This window comes from Salvia hispanica, chromosome 3 (assembly GCF_023119035.1).
Source record: "Salvia hispanica cultivar TCC Black 2014 chromosome 3, UniMelb_Shisp_WGS_1.0, whole genome shotgun sequence".
Lineage (NCBI taxonomy): Eukaryota > Viridiplantae > Streptophyta > Magnoliopsida > Lamiales > Lamiaceae > Salvia > Salvia hispanica.
Window position 1 is genome coordinate 43,587,137 of NC_062967.1, and position 22,628 is coordinate 43,609,764.

General features: G+C 35.9%; 1 protein-coding gene across 1 annotated transcript; it reads right to left on the reverse strand.

The window, feature by feature from the left end:
- Positions 1–5,619: 5,619 nt before the first annotated feature.
- Positions 5,620–10,847, reverse strand: LOC125214003 (mitochondrial substrate carrier family protein C-like). Its single transcript, XM_048114836.1, has 7 exons — positions 9,470–10,847; positions 8,319–8,736; positions 7,386–7,530; positions 7,043–7,161; positions 6,889–6,967; positions 6,519–6,752; positions 5,620–6,125 (listed from the first exon to the last, which is right to left on the reverse strand). Exons 1-7 carry the CDS (start codon positions 10,593–10,595, stop codon positions 5,790–5,792), a joined length of 2,457 nt encoding a protein of 818 aa, XP_047970793.1. The 5' UTR covers positions 10,596–10,847; the 3' UTR covers positions 5,620–5,789.
- Positions 10,848–22,628: the final 11,781 nt, after the last annotated feature.

Here is a 22,628-nt window from a genome sequence, read left to right on the forward strand (position 1 = left end):
TATATATACTTCATAAAAATAAATGGGGGGAAGGGGGGTTCTTAAATTTAGTTATTTTACTAATATATTTGAGGTTATGGGGTAGTTTGATAATCATAGAAATGTAGTACTATCACAATGTGAATTTCTCCAACTTTTCCAAAGGAAAAGAAGTGAATCAAGAAAAGTTGCTATTACTTTAAAAAAGGAATCGCCTTATTAGATCTTTGTATGTATAAAGTCTTGTATTTGGCATCTTTTGGTGACCTAATGCTTTCATATTTGATGATGATAAGTATTTTTTTTTATTTAGAGAAAAAGAAGAAGTATTCATTCATTACCATACATATGTATGAGTATCCAAGAGATCAGATCATGGGACTAAAAGAAATAATCAAGAACCTGTCTACCAATGACAAGACAAGAGTGAAAAATAGATGGAGAAGAGATGCCATGATGGAACAATGCAAGTTTAATTATAAGACATGAAATTCATTAGATAAGGTTGCACATGCAAGAAATGTCCTTTTTCATGTTTTGGAAACTCAAAAAACCTTGAAATTATATGCATTAAATAGAGAAAAATTATCATTGGGGATGGGCTGGTGATGAAGTGGTGGTTGAATATCATGACTTCAAATCCCACTACAAAATCGGTCTACCATAATATTCAATTCATATTCTGAATCAAATGTGTGAGAAAAAGGAATTGTGTAAGAGATTTTATTACAAATTCCAAATAGGATATGAAGTAAACTTAACAAGTTTGTTTTGATTGGATGCTGAGTTCAAGTGATACTAATCACATGTTTGGAGATGTTGTAGCATTCGACAATACGAACGCAACAAACATGTATACGAATTTGTTGACATATTTTTGGTTGTGTATTAGTATTACGCACATATTGAATTGGCATTCGTCTTTTTATTTATTTGTCGATTTATTCACATGGTTTTTAATACATTTATAGCATTACGTATTAATATTTTGATTGATGTTCATGTTGAATGTTTTATTCAACAAGTATTATGTGGTGTTTGGTCTATTTACTGCTAAGCATAATCATGGTTGCCCTGTAACGTCTATAGATGAATTTGTATCTAATGAGAATGTACACTCATTTTCATGGTTATTCGATTATTTGTTGAATGCATGAGTGTCGCACCAAAGTTAATTGAAAGACTGGGGAAGGAAACTTGTAATCGAAAGAGTTTTGATTGTTTGGTACCAGACATTGTTGGTGCATATGGCACATGATGATGAGTAAACTTTTTAAGAATGTCTCAAAAACAGTTCTGGAAAATGAAGATTTTAAGAAGGATTTGAAATCTTTGTGTCTATTCAGATTTGTAACACTATCAACCATCGTCTTGGCAGCAATTATAACGTCGTTAACGAACTTTATTTCAGTGCTTTGTGATATTCCTTCACCACCATCATTTCTATTCTCCTTAACCTCCTTAACCTTAATTACCAACACTCTCAATCGTTTTGTCATTAGGAGTGTCGGTCATTTTTACTATAAATGATAGGTAGACCTCAATTTCCTATAACTCATTCCACTCACATTCCATTATAAAATTAACATAAAAAAATAGACTCCACATTCCACTATCTTTTCTCGTCCACTTTACTTTACATTTCTTAAAACTCGTGTCAAACTCAAATGAGACTCCTAATGACGAACAAAGAGAGAAATAATCTTACACATCATTTATAATGTGGATCCTACAATCCACTAACACTATACCCTTCCACTATATTTTTCATCTCTCTTTCATTTCCCGTATCTCTTTCTTATTTTATCAATTGCACATTAAATTAAAATCTATGTTATCTACAAGTTTGTCTATTTTTTGAGGATGGAGTATTATTCACAACTCAAACAAATATAATTTCACTAAAATTCACATTTCCAAATTTGTTTGATTTCATGAGCAAGCAACGAATGTCAATGTCAGTATATTTAAATCAAGCATATTTAAATCAAGCAACCACTAGATAGCTTATCAAATATTCCAGAACCGACAACATATGAGAACCAAAAAAGAAGACCAAGTGTGATATGCCTTTAATTTTCGAATTCTGTAACAGACAATTAATATGCATTTTTAATTTTACCGACATCAGTTCGTTCAGAAAATCAATAAACAAAGAAACCGTGCATTTATATTTTGAACATGCCTAATTCAGAAACAAAAGTATAACAAAACATATTTGTATCGGAAACTTCATTGAGTTAACATTAATTGAAGCGGAATTATATAATTTCCTTTCAATTAATCTTAACTTAATTAGGGAGTCTCGTGTTGCATGGGAAAATTTATCAATTTGAGTCAGTTGACCAATAATTTTTGGATAATCTACAATGGTCATAAATAGAGCCATTATTGTAATGCCACAGCCACATAAATCTAAACTAAATGAATGAGTAATTGATTTTTATGCTGAATACTACAATTTCTATATAACAATAATATATTACATATATTGACAATAATGGGTTTATGACCTTCTAGATTATGCAAAGATTAATGGTCAAATTGAGTATACTATAACTTGGACATACGACTGTCTAATTAAGTCAAGATAAATTGAATTTGAAAGAGAGATCAATTACAAAACCGGAGTTTACGAAAAAGATAAAGTCACTCATGATTACATTTCTTGATTTTTCACTAGTCAAGATATTGTTGTAAACGACTTAGTTTGCTCAATGAGAATTCGGTTAATTTGTGTCTCACACATGTTGGCTACAAAGAATTTGGACTGCACACACATTTACACTTTTATGTCAAAATTAAATGCAAAAGTCTTATATGTATGTGTGAATTCATAATAATATCACATTTAAAGACCATCGCATGTCGTTTTTTCGGTTTAAATATGTCGGCCTACCGCTTAGATAAGAGATGAAGATTATCGAAGCTTTTATTTTGGTTAGTTTTGGTATTAACAATAAATTTAATATTGTGGAAAAGTAAAATTATAAAAGAAACAAAAAACTTTATAGCATATTGTATTCGACTTGAATGATTTTTTCCGATGGTTACACCACCTTTTATAAGCTCTAATTCTAACTATTCACGAAAAATATATTTAATTTAGCAAGTACTCCTATCTATTTTGTATTTGATTTTTCATAATCTTCAATTGCAGATCGGCCGCAATGGGCGCTGATCAATAAGGCAGCCAATCAACGCCTTATTGTGAATGCTTTTACTTTACTCTATTCGCTTTAACCTTTAACATATCAATTGTATAAATCTCATGCTCTAAATAAATGTCCCAACTACCTTGAGATGGATGGAGTAATATTTTTTAAATTTATTAGTATAGCCTTATTTAATTCATCGTCAAAATATAATTTGGATTTATACGGATTTTATTTATTGTACGGAGATAATTGGTTTTTAAATGTTAAATTTCAATATGTCTCTGTATAGTAGTAATTCGGAAAGAGTGAGAGTATGGAACATACATATTAATAGATTATCCTTATAAATAACATGTGATTAGACACTTATAATATCTTATAGCATAATATACTAGTTCAATGAAGTCAAAAACATATACACACCTAACAGAAGAAAAAAGAAAATTTTTGTTATGTAGTGAGTCTAATGACGACTTTATAATTTCTTAGGCGAGGGAATATTAGTGAAATAAGAAGTCAAAATTAAGTAAGAGGTTATCAAATCATACAACTCTATTATTGGCATTTTATTCAACTCAAATACCGTGAGGATTAATAAATAAGTATATGTATAATGTATTTAATGTACCTAAATATGGTCATAGAGTTCCATTATATGCATTTCCGCGCCTTATTCCTGAACAGCAGAATTGGATCAAATTAGGTGTTTTAATATAGTTTTTCGGATGAGATTCGTAAATATACAAATTATTTTCTTCTTCATCACGAACCTATTATACTTCAGTCCATGAGAAATAATTCATACTACCATATTAGGAGGAGTTAACCTCATTTCAGAATATAATACATATTTAATCAAACTCCACCAAACAAATTGGAAAGTGAGATGGAATATAATCTGATTAATTATTAACCAGGTATAATTATTGACTATATATTTTTGGTTAGTAAAAAATAATTAAAAACATTATCTATACAGTGCTTGATATTTAAATAGTCGTGGAATGACCAATCGACGCGTATAAGGGCAACTACTACCTTGGAATAAATAATCCTTGCAATAATGTCTATATTTAGTTAGTTTTCCACTGTTTCATGTGCTTGGATTATTATGCTAAATTCTCAATAATAAATAATAAGCAGACATATCAATTTACTATACCCTAACGGAGAAAATTAGTGGTTTGACCAATATATTATAGTTTACTGTGTATTGGATTTGTTTAGTATTTGGCTATACTTACTCATTTGACTTTGTACTAAAGAATCTTGTACTGTGTAATAGTTTAATTTAAGTGATCTCTTTATATTAAATTTCCATCGAAACGAGTTTAGTGTGAAATTTTGAATGGTTACGATTAATTTTTTCATACAATATGGACCTTAATTATTACTAACTTCGTCCCACAATAGGAATCACATTTGGTGTGAGCACGGATTTGAAGAAATATAAATAAAAGTGAGTTGAATAAGTTAGTTGACTATGAGTTTCATTTATATATATTAATTTTATAATAAAATGTGAGTGCAATAAATTGGTGGAATATGAGACCTACTTATCATTTATGATATGATTCTTATTGTGAAATGAACTGAAACGACAAAATGTGACTCTTATTGTGGAACAAATGTACTAGTATGATTTAACATAATGTGACTTTTATTGTGGGATGAACTGAAATTGCAAAATGTGACTCTTATTGTGGGATAAATATAGTAGTATAATTTAATATAATGTGGCGATTTCGAAAATATGAGTACGAGTGTGTTTTGAGAATTTTTCATAAGAGGGTTGTAAAATTGAAAATTAGTCCTCATAGGTTCTCATAAAGTGTTATCATTATTTATTAGAAGTCCAAAATTAGTCCTCTAATTTTATCCAAAAATATATGTTAAAGTATATATATTTGTAACCTTTCGTGTGTGTACAATATTTAATTTTGGCGCGCAGCAATATCAAAGAGGTTTCTTTACGACACCAAATAATCAGCCCTTTTTTTAATAGTCCTTGTAGGCCATGTTAGACGATATTTCATTTACCTTTTCAGTGCAAAGTCCTCCAAAATCTAAAACTATGGGAACAGAATGTCTAAAAAGTTTACGATATTTTAATTTGATTTCGAAACTCAGAAATGTCTATTCCCTCCATTTCATTTCAATCTCCATCTTATCTTATTTAGAAGTCTCATTTCAATAAATCACTACTTAATATTCAATATACTCTAAAAGGACCGAAAATTGTCCACAAACTAGGTAAATATTACATCAGTCATTTCAATAAATATCACTATCTCATTCTTAATGGACCGTCCACAAACTTGACCTTTTGTTGTTGATTTTAAACATGTGATCATTTGCAGGACATGCAAAAAGAATAAACTAAATTAGCTGAAAGTTCAGGTTATAAACTAGAATCAACCCTAAAAAATTGCAGCAATGTAAAATTTCCGATGTCGCCACCGGTAAATGGGAACTTTACCGATGAATCCGAAGTCAAAAGCTAGTTTATCATAGCACGGAAAAACTTATCATAAACAAAAAAGTTGCTAGAGAAAAACACATTTTTTCGGCGAATTGAACAGCTACTGAACAGCTCCAAAAAATTCTTCAGGCAGCTTTTTTATATAACAAAGAAAAATCTGGTGGAACTATCTATTTCTGCAGAAGGGGCTCACCAGTTTCCTCATTTTTGTTTTTGTCCATAGCCTTTCTTGCAAGCTCGTAGCCTGCGAAGTTCATGGCGCCCAGAGGGGCGATCCAGAAGAAACGGGGTACAGCACCCTTAAATAGTCCGAGGGGGCCTTCATTGCGCAGGATTGAGAAAGCTACAATTGACAATGTCACGGTGCGTCCCTGAGGAGCAGTCATTGTCCTTGTCTTTATCACATCAAAGGGAGTTGTCAAGACAGCAGCCAGTCCACCAGATAGAGCCCCGACAGCTATGGTCTCCCAAGGTTCTAGCTCCCGTTCCAGAAGCCGTTGGACAGCCTGAAATGGTGAAATATGAATAATGAACTTGGTTTTGGGCCGAGTTTTTATTTATCCTGCATCATTATCTAATGTCAATCAGGACAGGCGCATCTTTTAGCTTATATTATTCCCTTTTTCGGGTTTAGTTATTTTAGAGGTTGAAAGTTACATGGAAAAAGAAGGCAGAATCTCAATCACTAAACACCCATTACTTATTTTTGATAAAAAAAAAAAAAGGAAAGTGTTATCACATTTCAAGGTAATTGAAGAGACGTATGGCGACAAAAGAAATTATTTCCCATGTAAGACACAATTCAATGACTGATAGTATATTTATCATTTGGCAAGCTCCTATTTTTTGAAGCATGCGTAAAGAATGAGAGCACATAACTAGGATAAAGAGATTAATACCTTTTTGGATTCAGCATAAAGGCCCATGCCCGCAACGTAGAACGGAACTTCTCGGCAGAGAGTTGCACCAGTCCCACGGAAAAAGCCCCTGGGACCATCTAGCCGCCATGTCCCGACAATAGCTTCACCCACATTATCAAATATACCAGCCTGCAATCTTTGCTTCAACACCTCGCATGGAATACGCACTGCTGTTCCAAGAACTGTGCTACAGAATGACGCCAAGGATTGAACCTGAACACAGATTTTATAAAAAAAAAGTACACTGTATTAGGTATCGACTATCGATTGATAAAGCCAGAGCCAGATAGATGTACACCAAGTTTTTCCATTCTTTGAAATAGGTTTAGGAGACCGTCATGATTCTAACCTGTAATTCAGGAAGGGTTGGTGCAAAATTTATCAAGACGAGCTTGGTTGCTTCCATAATTCCAGTTCGGAGACCATGGCTGCACTAATAGTTGATCAACATTCTGACAGGTAGCAACAACTTGACATAAAAGGGATGATAAATGAAACTACACCTCGAAAATTGCCCCAATATGGCAGGAACAGACCCCCTATATAGGCCTCGGACTCCAAGTTGAGGAAGCTTCGATAAAATTTCTGCAAAGCTGAGGGTTGAAGATGCTTGAACTCTCGTCTGACAGACATGCCAGTACAGAACAGTCAGATTGTCTCATGGAAAGTTATAGACTCCTGCTAGAGGATCTTTTCTAATAAATATTGGACTATGACCTATTTTTACAAAATTACAGCCACCAGCAAGTAACACATCAAAAATTAATATGCCCATGTATCATCATTTCAGGAACCTAAAGATACTTTCTGGAGGAAAAGAAAATGTTTTGTTTCACAATAATTTACCTTAATCGTGTCAATAGGATGCATTAAAGCTGTAGACATAGCACAGGAAAGTCCTCCAATCAATGCTGCCTTTAGAACACTGCCAGCTGGTATTTCTACCGGTGGAGGAACAGCAACCACAGTAGCAGCTTCAAACCAAATGCTCCTGAAATTCGCAAAGAAAAGTTTGTGTTAGTTGCTACCAGAGGCTGAAACAAAGAGTTCATCAAACAAGCAGAAGTAGAACTAGAATACCCAATTTACTCGGGTATCCATACATGTTAAAAATGATAACATTATTTTGACAGGACATGTGACCTATTATACCACTAACTATATATTCGCAAACAGAATTGGCTCTTCCGAATCAATCAAAGATGCAACAGAGCTTGGATTGTTGTTAGAGCTGTTCAACAATCAACTGTTGATGCCAGTAACAAGATACTCTCTCCGTCCCACAAAATTTGGTATTTTTGACCCGGCACGGGTTTTAAGAAATGCAATAGAGAGTGGGTTGAAAATTTTAGTGAAATATGGGTCCTACTTCTATAAATTAGTTTTATAATAAAATGTGAGTGAGAATGAGTTACTGGAAGTGGGGTCCACTACCAAAAATGATAAAAGTGAAATGTGACAAATTTTGTGAGACGGACGAAAATAGAAATAAGTGACAAACTATATGGGACAGAGGGAGTATAATCTTCAAGGAGTTCCAAAACTTACACATTTAATATACTAAAATCAGAATGGATTCATAAACGCCATCTGACATAGTGCAAATCAGAAACCTAGTACAGTGCCTGTAATCATTCATCTTGCGAGGGTACAAAGTAAACCAAGTCGAAGTAATACACGAAACTAGCATCCAATCAGCATGGACTCATATTAACAGGTCCATGATGGAGAGAACGAAGCAAGTAAGGAGAGGACTGAAAATAATAAACCTCAATTTACCTTGGATCTTCTTGAAGTCGTTCAGATGGGAGTAAAAGCATGAAGTTCCGAAAATGACCATAGGATATAGATTCCCCTATATCAGCATTCAGAAAACGCATCATAGCAACAGCATTATCCTCATTCGCAGGCAGTCCTGCATTCTCCAATGATGCCACAATTTCACTTTTCTTCAGAGTCCCAGACTTGCTTAAACAGAGGCTGGTGTAAGCCCGAAGAATGGTTGGTTCTTTCTGTTCCATCAAGGACAAGAACTGTTTCCAACCAAAAGATTTTGAGAACAAGTGGCTTCTCGCACGACGCATGAACTCATTTGCATATCTCTTAGGTAGTTTTCTCTTTCTCATAGCAACTTCAAGATCTTCTAGGGTAACTTGCCCATCACCATCTCTGTCCAATTCGAAAAAAAATCTCTTTCCTGAAAACAATGATTTAGATTGTATCATGATGACGAGGAACCAAAATGCAGAATATATTCAGCATCAGAAATCACAAGGCATTAGATCTTCAATGTCAAAGCTAGAGATCATAGCAATTCATAATAGTGGAATATCAATTTCTTAATGAGCACTTAAATATTTTTACCCCGACATGCTAGAATCCATCTCTAACTCAAGAAGAAGTCAAGGCCCTAGTTTAAACACAAAGATAACTGTGGGAACCCAATTTTTCTATGTTCATCACCAGCTAACCTAGAGATAAACTTCACAGGTCATCTCTCACAGCCGACAAGGACCTTACTGTCCCACTCAGATTAATAGAGGAAGCAATGCTTGATCTAACTCAAGAAAATGTCAGAACCTTTTTTAGACCATGTAAGATAGCCCAACGAGGGACGACAAATTTTTTGTTGGAGTCCGCAGTGACAAATCAATGAATCACTAAAGAAAATATTGGAATGAGAATATGCCTCCGCAAAAACACAAATTAAGAGGGAACCATGATCCACATTAAAATACATGTAATTGGATGTTAGGTGTTTACACAGTGATACTATCACGACATGCAAGACCAGGCCACAGCATGTAGATTATAATTTATGATACAATCTATGAACATTTGAGCCAAGTTATTTGCATCATTGAACCAATAAAATATCTACAGTATAGTCGCTAATTTTAAATGAAGTAATCTAGAAGTGAAAAGCTCACCTTCAGCTTCAGTATATCTGAAGAAGTCCTGGACGGAGATAAGTTTTTTCTTGTCAGGATGATCTTCTTTCGAAGGTCGCCCTATCTGTGGTAAAAGCTCGATCAATTCTGTCAAAGAAACAGTTGACAGAGATGACCTCAACCGTTCAACATTGGATAGAGGAATACTTAACAACCCATTGGGCGATTTTTGCGGTGAAGTGCGTCCAGTTTCTTCCTCATTAACAGCATTATTAATGCCATCATCCCCGACATCCTTCACAGAAGGCACTTCAACCATACTTGATGGAACTCCTCCCACACGAGCAAACTTCAAATTCCCCAAAAACCCATTTACATCTGCCCTTTTTCCTTCTAAAATACTAAAAAATGCCTTAAAGTGGTCAAACTGATTAAAAGGTTCAGATGAAGGTTTACACTCATCACTCTTACACTCATTTTGCTGTACACCCACATCAAATTTCGGTAAATGGTTGAGCTGATCAACTACAAACCCTATAAAATACTCCAAAGGTAAATCTTTTCCTTCTTTAACCTTCAACTCCTGTTTAATCTCAGTATCAACCCCCATTTTTACTTCAGCTTTATCTGCCTTACTCATCTTAGGAACCTGCCTTTTCTCCTGCTTACATGATATCGGGAGAGCCTGTACAAAGCCATTTACCAAAAATGACAACGCCACATCAAGATGCAGACAGTTCCCATGAAAGCTCTTATCTCCATTCCCACCACTCTCATTTCCATATACCTCTTTCAACCCTTCCCTCGGAGAATTTACATTGTCATTGCGACTCACACGTACTTTACTATGCACACTACTTACACCTCTATCCTTAAACACTCCAACCAATATCCTGATTGGAACTCTCCTCTTTCTCCGATCACCGCCATTACCATTAACATGCTTCCCACTCTTCTTATTCAAATCCAACTGAGCTCCCACCACCTCATCACTAGCATCATCAAACCCAGCATTCAGGTTCAAATTTTTCGAAGCCCCATTAAAACAATGCTCAAAAGTCTTGGTAACCTTCTGAAAATTCGATTCTATAGGAGAAAAAGCACTCCTAACCACTTGAATCGAATTCAAAAACGATTCCAACGGATCATTCCCTGATACCACCATCACTTGAAACCCTAGCTAAATCACAGCTCATACGAAAATAAAAAAAATCGCCCCAATATACAAATTCAGAAATTTTACACAAACATTCAGCCTCTGATCCAAACTAATCACTAAAAAAACACCAAAAAAATCAAAAAAAGCATCGATTAAAACCAGCACAGCTTCTGCTTAATTAGCAGCTCTCCTTCACAAATCATTCCAACAGTGATAAATTCTGCCTTGTTTGCTCGTGTGCAACAGTATATATACATCAATTGTGGGATTTCTGCGTCGTGTAAATATATACTTACTAAATTCACTAGAAATTGCTGCGGATAATTGTGAGGCTCATAATATTTCAGCTTTTGAAAGAGGTATTTTAAAAAAATCTGCGATTGTTGAAGCAAATCTGAGGAATCTGAATGGTGCAAATGAAGAACAACAAACCGAAGGCGGTGGCAACTAGCAATGAGGCTGATTTCCGATTTTAGTAATTTTCATATTTAATTCAGATAAAGAAATTAAGCGAAGGTGGAGTCATTTGATAATTAATACACGTCCCTTGCATAATCAAATACGTTTGGTTCGTGAACTTACATTAATACCCTTGTAGTTCGACCTTATCCTTTGACACGTAGTGCTACTGCTCAATTTGTGTAGGGGGCATCTGTGGAAATCCCTTCGTAGATGCTGACTTAATAATGCGTGTCACATCATGGAAAATATTTAATCAGTTCCTAAATGTGTATTTAAAGATAAAGGTGTATATTTTGTGAAGAATCTCTACCCCACCCCATTACTTCACATTGTTTTTTATTCTTATATGTTTCAATTAGTATCGATGTTATGTACAAAAATTTAAAGTACTTGTAAATACTCTATTTACCTAAATATATATCCACTCCAATTAGATTTACCTAAATCAATCGCAATTAATATCGTAGCAAATGAAATTTCTTAGAATGGCGTATGGTACACCACCATACAATGTGATGGATAATTTTCCAAATTAGTTATAAATTTTAAGCGACACTTTTCCAAATGATTATGATCGTCATTAACGCATTTTTCTCCGGAAATAGTGATTTTACTAAATTATAGTGACAATGAAATGCCGTGAATTTGCATAGAGAGCATTAAAGATAAAATGATATTCCAAAAAGATAAAATGATTGGATAAGATAAGACGAGCAATAACATAAAATAAATGTAAAAATAAAAATTATACTATATGTATTAGATAGTCGTCGTCCCATGAACTTTAATAAATGAAATAAAATGTGATTCTCTTCGGTGTAATGAGTGCAATTATCCGATTAAAATGCTCCATTAATTAAGTCATTAAACTCAGTTACTAGCATTTCAAGAAATACAATTTACCAAAAAAAGAACCTTATTCAAAATTGTTTCATTAGATTTTAGATATTTGCGTGCGCAAAAATTAGAAGTTTGCCCAATCTATTTTGAGATAAGTATTTATTTATTAAAATACCCTTGTTACCCCACATTTATATGAATTTCATTTAGGATAGTGATAAATTAACAAAAAATAGTATATACAAAATAGGATGTTTTACATATTTTACATTGTAATAAATTTCTGAGTAAAGATAAATTGACAAAATTTGTATATAACAAATTCCCTCAAATTTTAAATCGATTTTTCTTTGAATAGGTTTTTTTATTGGCTTATTATTTTGTACTAAATTACCCTTTTATTATATTTGTAAGAGCATTCACAAATAGTGTGGACATCCTAATAGCCTAGCACTAAGACATCCCAAACACTACTAACTTACAACAATTATGTATGGTATGAAATTATAAACAATCATAGCAATAAAAACGTTCCATTATTTGGGCAACTTTCATAAATTGAAGCTCTTAAACTTTTTAAAATTTATATCTAACTAATATTATATCATTTAAATATAGAAGTAAATTTCACAAATTGAACTTCTTTGACTTTCTAAATGTCACGACCGCATTTTGCTAAGGGTAGCAAACGCGGTTTATAAGAGGGATTAAAAAAGCGGGGAAAAGAAAAAGGAAGAACTTAAGAATACGAGCAATTGCCAAGTCACATGACATCATAAAAATTAGGAGTCAAGTATTCAGTTACAAGGACTTAGAAGCACAATAAGCATTTCTTCTAATAAATCAGAGTTTCAATGAAAGAGAGTACGATTCTCTCTTAGCAAAAGTAAAGCGGAAAAGTCCTTACTAAACGACTTCGTGTGTGAAGACACGAATCGTTGGAAGATCTACTTACTTATTTAACTAACATCGACTCTAATCTTCACTCCTTTTTCTTGACGTTCAACCTGTACATTTAGAAATATGTTCTGCGACAAAATCTATGGCTATATGTTCCCATTTCCCTCGGGAATCTCAACTTCCCATAAGGTTGTTGGTGCAACGCCTTCACTTGCTGACAAGCAAGATATCTCTCAACGAAAGATGTTGCATCTCTTTTTATTCCGTCCAACCAGAACTTCTTCTTTAAGTCCTGATACATTTTTGTACTTCCTGGGTGGACGGTGCATGGAGTATCGTGTGTTTCGCTCATTATCTCATTTCTGAGCTCTTCCTGATTCGGCACACACAGTCTCCCTTCAAACGTGAGCGCATTTTCCGGTTCCTCCCGGTAATTCTCTTGTTCGCCTGTTCTCACTTTTAGGCGCAACTTCTCCAGAGTCTCGTCCCGTCTCTAGGCATCGACAATTCTGCCTCTCAAATCGGGAATAACTATTAGAGGGGAAATTATGTCCTCTACCGTCTCGGGTGCTCGCACTATCTCTAAACTCATTCTGTCAAATTCTCATAGCAGTTTCTCTTCCTGGGTGAACAAGACTGCTAATTGGTGTTGAGTCTTACGGCTCAACGCGTCTGCCACGACGTTAAACCATGCCCAAGTGGTAATTAATGCCACAGTCATTGTCACGACCGCACTTTGCTAAGGATAGCGAAAGCGGGTAAATCGCGACTAATGGGAGGGATTAAAGAAACGGGGAAAGAAGAGGGGAAAGAACTTGTGAATATACCCGAAGGCCAAGTCGATCATATCATAGAATAGAAGTCAAATGTGCCATTACATGGTCTTAGAACTAGAATAAACATTTCATCAATAAATCAGAGTTCGAAGGTGAGATTCTAAGATGTCTCACTTCACAAAAGAGCAGCGGAATAAGTCCATACTAGACGACTTCGTGTATGAAGACACGAATCGTGAAAGATCCACTTGATTATTTAGTAGCATCGACTCCGATCATTTCTCCATCCTCTTGACGTTCAACCTGCACATTTATAAATACATGCAGGGCTGAGTACAGGAGTACTCAGTGGACACATGCCGAAAACAAAACATACAATATATAGTTGTCATCCATCCACAGTATCGCACGGGGGTTTTTCTTAAAAGGCCCGAGCATACTAAATTCTCTTGTGATCTTAAAAGTCCGACTGCAGTCTAAGTTCTTTTGGATCCTCGCCTTATCTGAGAATCGTGTACCGTGAAGGTGGCCACCTTCAGCGGACACATCGCCGGCCAACAGCTGATGGCTCACGGCTCTCGTGCACATTATTCCGAACAGGATTTGCGGTCCTATTGGGAACCGAATTCGTTAAACTCGGGCTGGCATCGCCAAAACCCACGGGCTATTACCCCAACAGATAGGCCTCAAAACAAACATTTTATGGCATGACAACAACTTTAAAATAATCACTGCTTCATTTTGATTAAATGATTTTTCATAACTTCAAAAGTATTTGCTTTATATCCACACTATAGTGCTGGATATTAAAAGAAAGCCCACCTGATATGCTTATGTCTCAACTCAATTACTCGCTTTGGCCTCACTCGCCCTCGAGCAATTTATCCCTTGAAAATAAATAGCGTAGCACGCTAATTAATACTTGAATTATTTCTCTTTAGAAAGAATGCATGCATCCTATTGGATAGCACCTATATCTCAGTCTCGGCCTATAGGATTTTTCTTAATCCTACCTCGGCTTTACTACTCTGCAGAGTTTATTTATTCTCTTTATTAACTTGGAGAAATTCTATTTTCTCTAACTTAAATATTCGGGCACTTATTAACAAGAATATGAATTCTTGGAAAGTCTCTTCAAAAATCCTTCTCTTCGGATTTTTCTTAAGGCCGCCCATGGCGTCGCGGGGCGACGCCGGTCGGCTTTCGCGCCTCCCACTTTACTACTTTATTTCTCGGAGTCTAAATAAATCATTCGGAAATTAATTCCTCGACCTTCGAGCTCCATCTCAAAATCCTTAATTTAATTCCAACTTCCCATAATTAAATCATTGGCCCAATCTACTAATTTCTTAGCCCGCTAATTAAATGCTAGAGCCCAACACTCCCTACTAGCTTAGAATGGCCCAATTGGTTGATTTAATTATTAGAGCCCAATCCTCTTATTATTCAAGGATCCAACAAGTGAAAAAAAAAGAGTGGCCCACTTCCAAAATTTAGAAATGGGGCAGCCCACATTATACTCCCTCACCCATCGGTCAACTCTCTCTCTCCCTCTCCCACATTTCTCAAAAACAAGAATTGGGAAAAACTAGATCGGAGGAGGAATGGCGGTGCTTCCTCCACTCTCCGCCCGCGACTTCTCCGGCGAGTCGCCATCTCCGGCGTCGCCGGAGCTCCCTCCTTCTTTTCTTAAAATCCTTTCTCTTCTCATCATTTATCTCCACAATAAATCCCCAAATCAAAAATTAAAATCCCTAACTTCAAAATCAGAGGCGGCGCCTTTCCTCTCCGGCGAAACCGCGCCGCCAGGCTTGCCGGGATTTTGGAGTCCCGCCAGCGCCGGTTCTCGCGCCGTTCGCCACTTCACTACGCGAGCGGCGACCCTTCTTCACCGTCGTTCCCCGTCATTTGCCGCTGCCGCCGCCTTGCAGCGCAGCTTTCCGGCGAGAGGGGGCGTGGGGAGGCATCGCCTTCTCCTCCCTCTCTCAGCCGCGGCCTGCAGCTTCTTCGCAGGAGCTTCCGGACTCCGTCGACACTCGCCCGTCTGCCGGCCGCCTCGCCCCTGCTGCCACCGTGATCCGCAGCTTCTCCGCGGAAGTTCTTCGGCTCCGTCGACACTCGCCGTCGCCCGGCAGCTTCTCCGCCTAAGCTAAGTCTCCTCCCCCCTTCTACTCAATTTCTAACAATAACAACGAAAGCTTTGGGGCTCTCTAGCGCTTATTGATTCGAAACTTGGCTGTATTCAATCACTGGGATGAGCTTGCTATTGTTTTTGCTACACTTAGTCTTATTTCTATGATTGTCATACTTGTGGTTTACTGATTTGGGAGTATCTCATACTTGACTAAGCATTGGTACCCTCTGTTGATGCTTGGTTCTTTATGCTTGCTACTGTTATGACTATTCTATTGAGCTTCTATGAATCTAAGTTATTGGCTATCTATTTGGTTGATCTACATGATGCGATGGAGATGGGTGTTGAGGTTGTTTACCTTACTTGTTGAACTTGTATCGGTGGTGGTTGTCCTTGCCGTCACCACTCGCTGCCCTCTCCCTCCTCCCTCGCTGCTCTTCGCGCTTGGTGTTGTGTGGAATTTGTGGTGATGGAATGTGGTGGTGGAGGAGGTGAAGAGAGGCTGCTTATATGGTGCTAATCTATTGAAAGCTAGGTTTGAGACTTGGAGCCAAAGGCTCCTATTTTGGGCTTGCTAGCTCTCTCACTTTCGAGCTTGATGATTGTGAGATTCTTGCCGTTTTGGTGCAATTTTTGGATGACATCCTTGGCTGTATTTTCAGCCTTGTTCTTGGTGTAAGGAGGGATCTTGCTTACTCCCTTTTAGGCCTAGATGATGACTTCATCCCTTGTTTACTATTGTCTCTATTGCTCTATGTGGAGAATTGGGGATGTCTCGGTTCTTGGGCATATTTTTTCCGATCCCATGGCAGCAATGTGATGTCTTGATCATCACTTATACCTTATTGGTGAAAGCCAAAATCCTTGCTCTTTTATTGGAATCTTTCTAACCTCTTTGGTGGCTATTTCTTTGTAGGTTTCTTTGGTGTAGCTTGGCTATCAAGGTGGTGTAGAAGTCGAGAGAGAGGAAGAGATGATCTTCCTCAAGATCCTCATGATCCCCTTCTTGGAAAGATCCAAATGTTGGTTTGGGAGCTATAGTCATACTTTCCATTTTCATGTAATTAGAGTCTCTAGAGAAGAGTTGTAATATAAGAGTGTATTGTCACTTTCACTTATGTAAGCACTATGTGAATAAATTCTTCGACATTCTTGTGTAATTTGTTCCTCAATTATTTATCTAATAAAAGCATAGCTTTACTTTTATCCTTGACACAAAACTTCTTTGCACTTTATTTTATCCAACGAAAAATACTTGCATTATTCCAAATTCGAAAATTACAACCACGTCTACGATTACACATCTTCCAGACGAAATTAATTAAGCTAATAAATCCGATTTATCCCGAAGGAAAGGATCGAAATTCCGGGGCGTCACAGTCATAGTCTTTTACTATTTCGGGCCATCTCCTCTGTCGCTTGTTCAAGTCCTTCTGCTCGAAGTAATATTTGAGACTCTTGTGGTCCGTGAAAAATTCACACCTAACTCCGTATAGTGATGTCTCCAAAATTTCAAGGCATGGACAACTGCCGCCTGTTCTAGGTAGTGTGTTGGATAGTTGAGCTCGTGCGGTCTGAGTTGTCGGGACGCATAAGCGATCACCTTCTCGTTTTGCATCAACACATATCCAAGTCCGCTCTTGGAGGCATCCGTATAGACTACGTACTCCGTTCCGGGTTCTGGGACTGATAGTACGGGTGCGCTGGTCAATTTCTCCTTCAATAGCTGGAAGCTTGCTTCACACTCAGGGGACCATGAGACCTTGGTTCCCTTCTTTAGTTGATGGGTCATTGGCCATGCGATTTTCGAGAATCTCCTATAGTAGCCAGCTGGTCCTAAGAAACTTCGAATTTCGTTGGGTGTAGTTGGCACTTTCCAATTTCGTACCGCCTCTATTTTTGCTGGGTGAAACTTGCTACGAAGCTCATGCTGAAAATAAAATATAAATTGCAGAGTGATCAAGCATACTGACTGGACCAAACTGATCTAGCAGATTCGCTAGACCTATCAGCGTGTCATCGGACGCGCAATCCGAAGCTACTTTCAAAACCTTAACCCACAAATACTAGTAATTAGTATAGGGAAGTAAGGATCGAATCCCACAAGGATGGAGGCGAAAAGCATATGTTCAGGACGTTTTGGAGGGATTTTTGGCTGCTGCCATGCAACTAAGTGGGTTAAGTATCAACTAGACTCGGAAGACTAAACAGAGTACTCTACCTAACTGATCAACTAGACAAGCGCCGTACAGAAAGCATGCATAACGACTAAACTTGAAACAAACATTTAAATCTGAAATTGAACAACTAAGAGCACCTGCAACTAAAGATCATGCTGAAAACATTCTTAAAATATGCAGACAATACAAAAAATTAAAGCGGGGACCAGATTTCCTAAACAGTCTAAGTTGGCAGAAAAGTTGTAAAAGTGAAAAGCATAAAGTAGAATTGCAGATCTGAACTCTAACTACCTCCTACTTCATCTTCTTCATGTAACTAAGCTAAAAACATAGTTAGAACGAGCATCAAACACCATTAACGCAGAGAAACTGAACATACCAAAGCTGTGAAATTAAACACTAACTAGGATGGATCTAAAATATCGAACGTTAACAAACTAGATTTAAGACATTCTAACACTACCAATTGCAAAAAGCATCCAACAAATCACAAATAAAGCTCAACTCCACCAGATCCAACAGAAACACCAACAAAAACTTCCATAACTTCAGATTTAAACCAGATCGAACAAAATCTAACATCAATATTCAAACCCCAACAACGAAATACCAAAAGATCTTTAAACTAAGATGTTCAAAATACTAAAACACTTGCGAAAACAGAACTAAAAGATGCAAAACAAAATGTAAGTGATTGTTTCTTTGCTCCGTAGAGCAGTGGAACACGATTTCAACTAATAGACGGTCGAAACTGAGATGCTTCCCCCTATGAACTAGAATGCAAAGAGCTTGGAATTAGAGTTGAAATGAATTTTTAACTAGGAACTCTATCCACTTATGACTGTGAGTGAATGGCTAGAAAATGAACTGAAAGCACTAGAGGAACTCCCAAAAACGGCTGTAAGAGCTGCCTCTTTCTTCAATGTTGGTCTCTTTATATAGGGAGGCTTGAGGCCCAAATCCCTAGGGTATGCCTTCCATGATTTGACATTTGTACCCTTAAAATAGGGGTATCTTCGAATTCTCTCTCTTTTGTCCTTTTCCTTGCACTTTCACTCCACATTTGCTCAATCTGCATCTGTTCGGTCAGTTTGCACCATCTACTTGACCTAGCAGCAACCTGCACACTTAAACTCAAAATTTATGCATTATCTTCCCCATAAGCATGTAATACACCCAAAACCAATGCATGAAACGAGTCTTATCACTGGTGACCAGATTCCTTCTGCAGTCACGACGTGTCCAAGAAAGTTCACCTCATCGAGCCAAAATTCGCACTTGATGAATTTGGTGTAGAGCTTCTCTGCCCGTAGCGTCTCTAGGGAGGTCCTTAAGTGCTCCTTATGTTCCTTTCTATTTTTGGAGTATATCAGCACGTCGTCAATGAAGACTAGAATAAACTTGTCAAGGTAAGGGTGAAAAACGCGGTTCATTAGGTCCATAAAACACCATTGGTGCATTCGTTAGTCCAAACGGTACCATTGTAAACTCATAATGACCATATCTGGTTCGGAAGGCCGTCTTGGGCACATCCTCTGATTTAATCTTCAGCTGGTGATATCCTGACTTCAGATCCATTTTGAAAAATACACTGGCTCCTTTGAGCTGATCAAACAAATCATCGATTTTAGGCAACAGATACTTGTTCTTGAGGGTTAGCTTATTCAGCTCTTGGTAGTTCGCACACATTCTCATGGTCCCGTCTTTCTTCTTGACAAACAATACAGGTGCTCCCCACGGCGAGACGCGGGGTCTAATGAATCCCAGGTCCAGGAATTCTTGCAGTTGAACCTTCAGTTCATCTAGTTCTTTTTGGGCCATTCGATATGGTGTCTTTGATACCAGGGGGATTCTAGTTCTAGGTCTATGGTGAATTTCACTTGTCTGTTTGATGGTAAACCTGGTAGTGTGTCAGGAAACACATCTAGAAATTCACAAGCGATGTCCACCTCTTCCAACTTCCTTTCTTCTTTCTCCTCTTTGTTTAGGTAGACAAGATATGTCGGATATCATTTCTTCATCAGCTTGCTGGCTTGCAGCATCGAGATTACAAATTTTTGCGTTACCATGGAAATTCCGTGAAAGCTTGTAGTTGACCAAGTTAGACTTTTATTTTTGTTGTTGGGTAAGTAAGAGTAAAATCTAAACAAGAACTTATCAACACACTTAATCGTAGATACAAAGCGTAATGACTATCATGCCATTTGTTCAAATTGTTTCTTTCGTATAACTTATGCACGTAGGAAATCATCAATTAATTAGTTGTTGATTAATTAAAACAAATTAATATTTAAATTAGTAAGAGAACATTGATAAGGTAGTTAACTGATTGGTTAATAAAACTTACTCAATAGTGATGGTTTAGGGTAGACTTGCTCACGGTTCATGAACCGGCGGTTTCGGTTCGGAACCGCTAGTTCCGGTTTTGGGAAATATGGAACCGGAATCGAACCGTGAGCTTGTTTCACGGTTTTAGTTTCGGTTCCGAACCGCAGGTTTTCGAACGGTTCGTAGCGGTTTAGGTTCGGTTTCGCGGTTTCACGGTTTTTTTCCTTTATTTTATTTACCATGTAGTTTGAAATTATAAAATAAATTGAAACAATAAAATGGATAGTTTAAATTGAAGTAAGACGAGTAAGGTGAAAATGATATCAAATGTACAATTTCAATATACAAATTACAATGTGAGAAAATTTACAAACAAATTACAATGTGATACTCATAATTTACAAGTATCGTACTCGTCTAAACATAAACAAAAAAACGGGGGGTATTTATAGATAAAAATGGGGGGAAATGGAATCCAATTTGAATTAAAAATAAGTATTTAAAAAAAATAAATAAAAAATAGTGTTTTGTGCAATCAATTTTGAAAAGTGCAACCATCACCCACCACCAATCAATCAATTTTGAAAAATGCATATTCAACATTAATTATAGTAGTATGCTATATCCATATTCATTAATCAAATTGTGTTTATTTAATTTTTAATATTAATAAATCAAGTGAGAATGCATTAACTAAATTAATTGGTTTTAATTGATCTTGATTAATTAAATCATGTTTCCTCCTTAATTTTGTTTGAAATCAAATCAATATTAATTCATAAATATTTGAGAATTTTGTGTGAATTTGTTAAAATGCTAATCAAATAGTAGTATGTCATTATGTTGACATGAAATAAACCGAAATACTTAAACTGAACACTACATCAAGACATGAAATAAACTGAATATTGTATTCATTCATTACTTAAAAGCAAAAAGTATATTGACAATATTAATGATATACGATTACTAATATACTATGTATTTTGATTATTAATCTCTTTTTTTCATGGATAAACTGGGCAATCTCCTGACTAACAGGTTCATCTCATCCATAGAATAATCTGCTCAACTGGATTCATGTTTCTTAATTTAATCACTATGTTAAGAAAGAAATTGAAAATGTAAACTCCTTCATTTCTACTGTAGTATCATAGCCAATCCAAAATTGAATGAAACAAATTGCACATCACTATAGGAGAATAAATCAAATTGATAGAAGTGAAACATAAATCAGAAAGAAGAAATCAAACGTCAATACCCTGTAGATTTCACAAAATCATAAATCAAAATGCTGTGAATCCGGAATTGATTTTAAATGTAGCGAACCAGAATCACAATTTATCGAATCCAAAGAATTATGAATAGGGTTTTACTCTTTTACGTGATTTATATGCACAATGTATGCTTTATGTGAATTAGCGTGATAACTATGATCACTTATTACATTCAATCAAGAATTCATTTAATTTTTTTTAAATAAACTCCTATATATAGGAGGAAATTATAAATTATATTCAGAGGGCTCGAACTCGGCACCTCATACAATAATGTCTAAACTCCTTGTCGCTGGAACAAAGGCCGTTGACGTTTAATTTGACAAGTCTTTCATTGCAAAACCCATCATATTTTGTCCTATAAACTGAACGGATACTAAATATCTTATTATATCATTTCAAAATATCTTTCGTGAGGAGTGTTATATTGCTAACTCAACACTTAATTGCTAACTACAACTAAATAACAGTCATTAGATATTTAAATTAAGGGCCTACATCATCAACCCCGAAATGTCAATACGATTAACAAAAAAACGTGAACGAAGGTATTAAGGTCAATTTATAACAAATTAGTTGTAACTAACTTTTGAAAAATATCCCATAAGTTTAAAACGCATATAACTTTCTCGATTTAAATTATTTTTTCGCACAACATATATCAAATTAAAGATAATTTCATAAGGATTCTAACGAGATCTCACTTGCATATGTTCCGACGTTAAAATTTGAAGAAAAAAATTGAATTTTTTTATAAAATATGTCAATATAATACAGGTAGAATATCAATATAAACAATGTGTTAATATTCTCAAAGCATTGTGTTGACATTCTCAAAGCATTGTGTTGATATTCTCGAAACGATATATTGACATTTTCATCCAAAACCCTAATTTGGTAGTTTTTTTTTCCTTTTCAATTTAATCAATAAAAATAAAAATTACACGTGGCAAATTGTAGATCACAAATTTTCTAAAATCCTATGGTCTTAAATTAGTTGTATTTAGTAATTAAATGATGAGTTAACAATTGATCACCATACAATCTCAATCTCATTGATAACGCATTCTACTCACACTTTCTTTTAAATCGAGCTAATTAATTGATTTGATTTTTTTTAATGAGCCCAATTACTTTGTTAA

Coding starts and splice junctions, on each gene's coding strand:
- LOC125214003 (XM_048114836.1), bottom strand. CDS start 10,595: ATGGTGGTATCAGGGAATGATCCGTTGGAATCGTTTTTGAATTCGATT. Junction 8,737..9,469: donor CAGATATACTGAAGCTGAAG/GTGAGCTTTTCA, acceptor CATTGTTTTCAG/GAAAGAGATTTTTTTTCGAA. Junction 6,968..7,042: donor ATATTGGGGCAATTTTCGAG/GTGTAGTTTCAT, acceptor CTATTAGTGCAG/CCATGGTCTCCGAACTGGAA.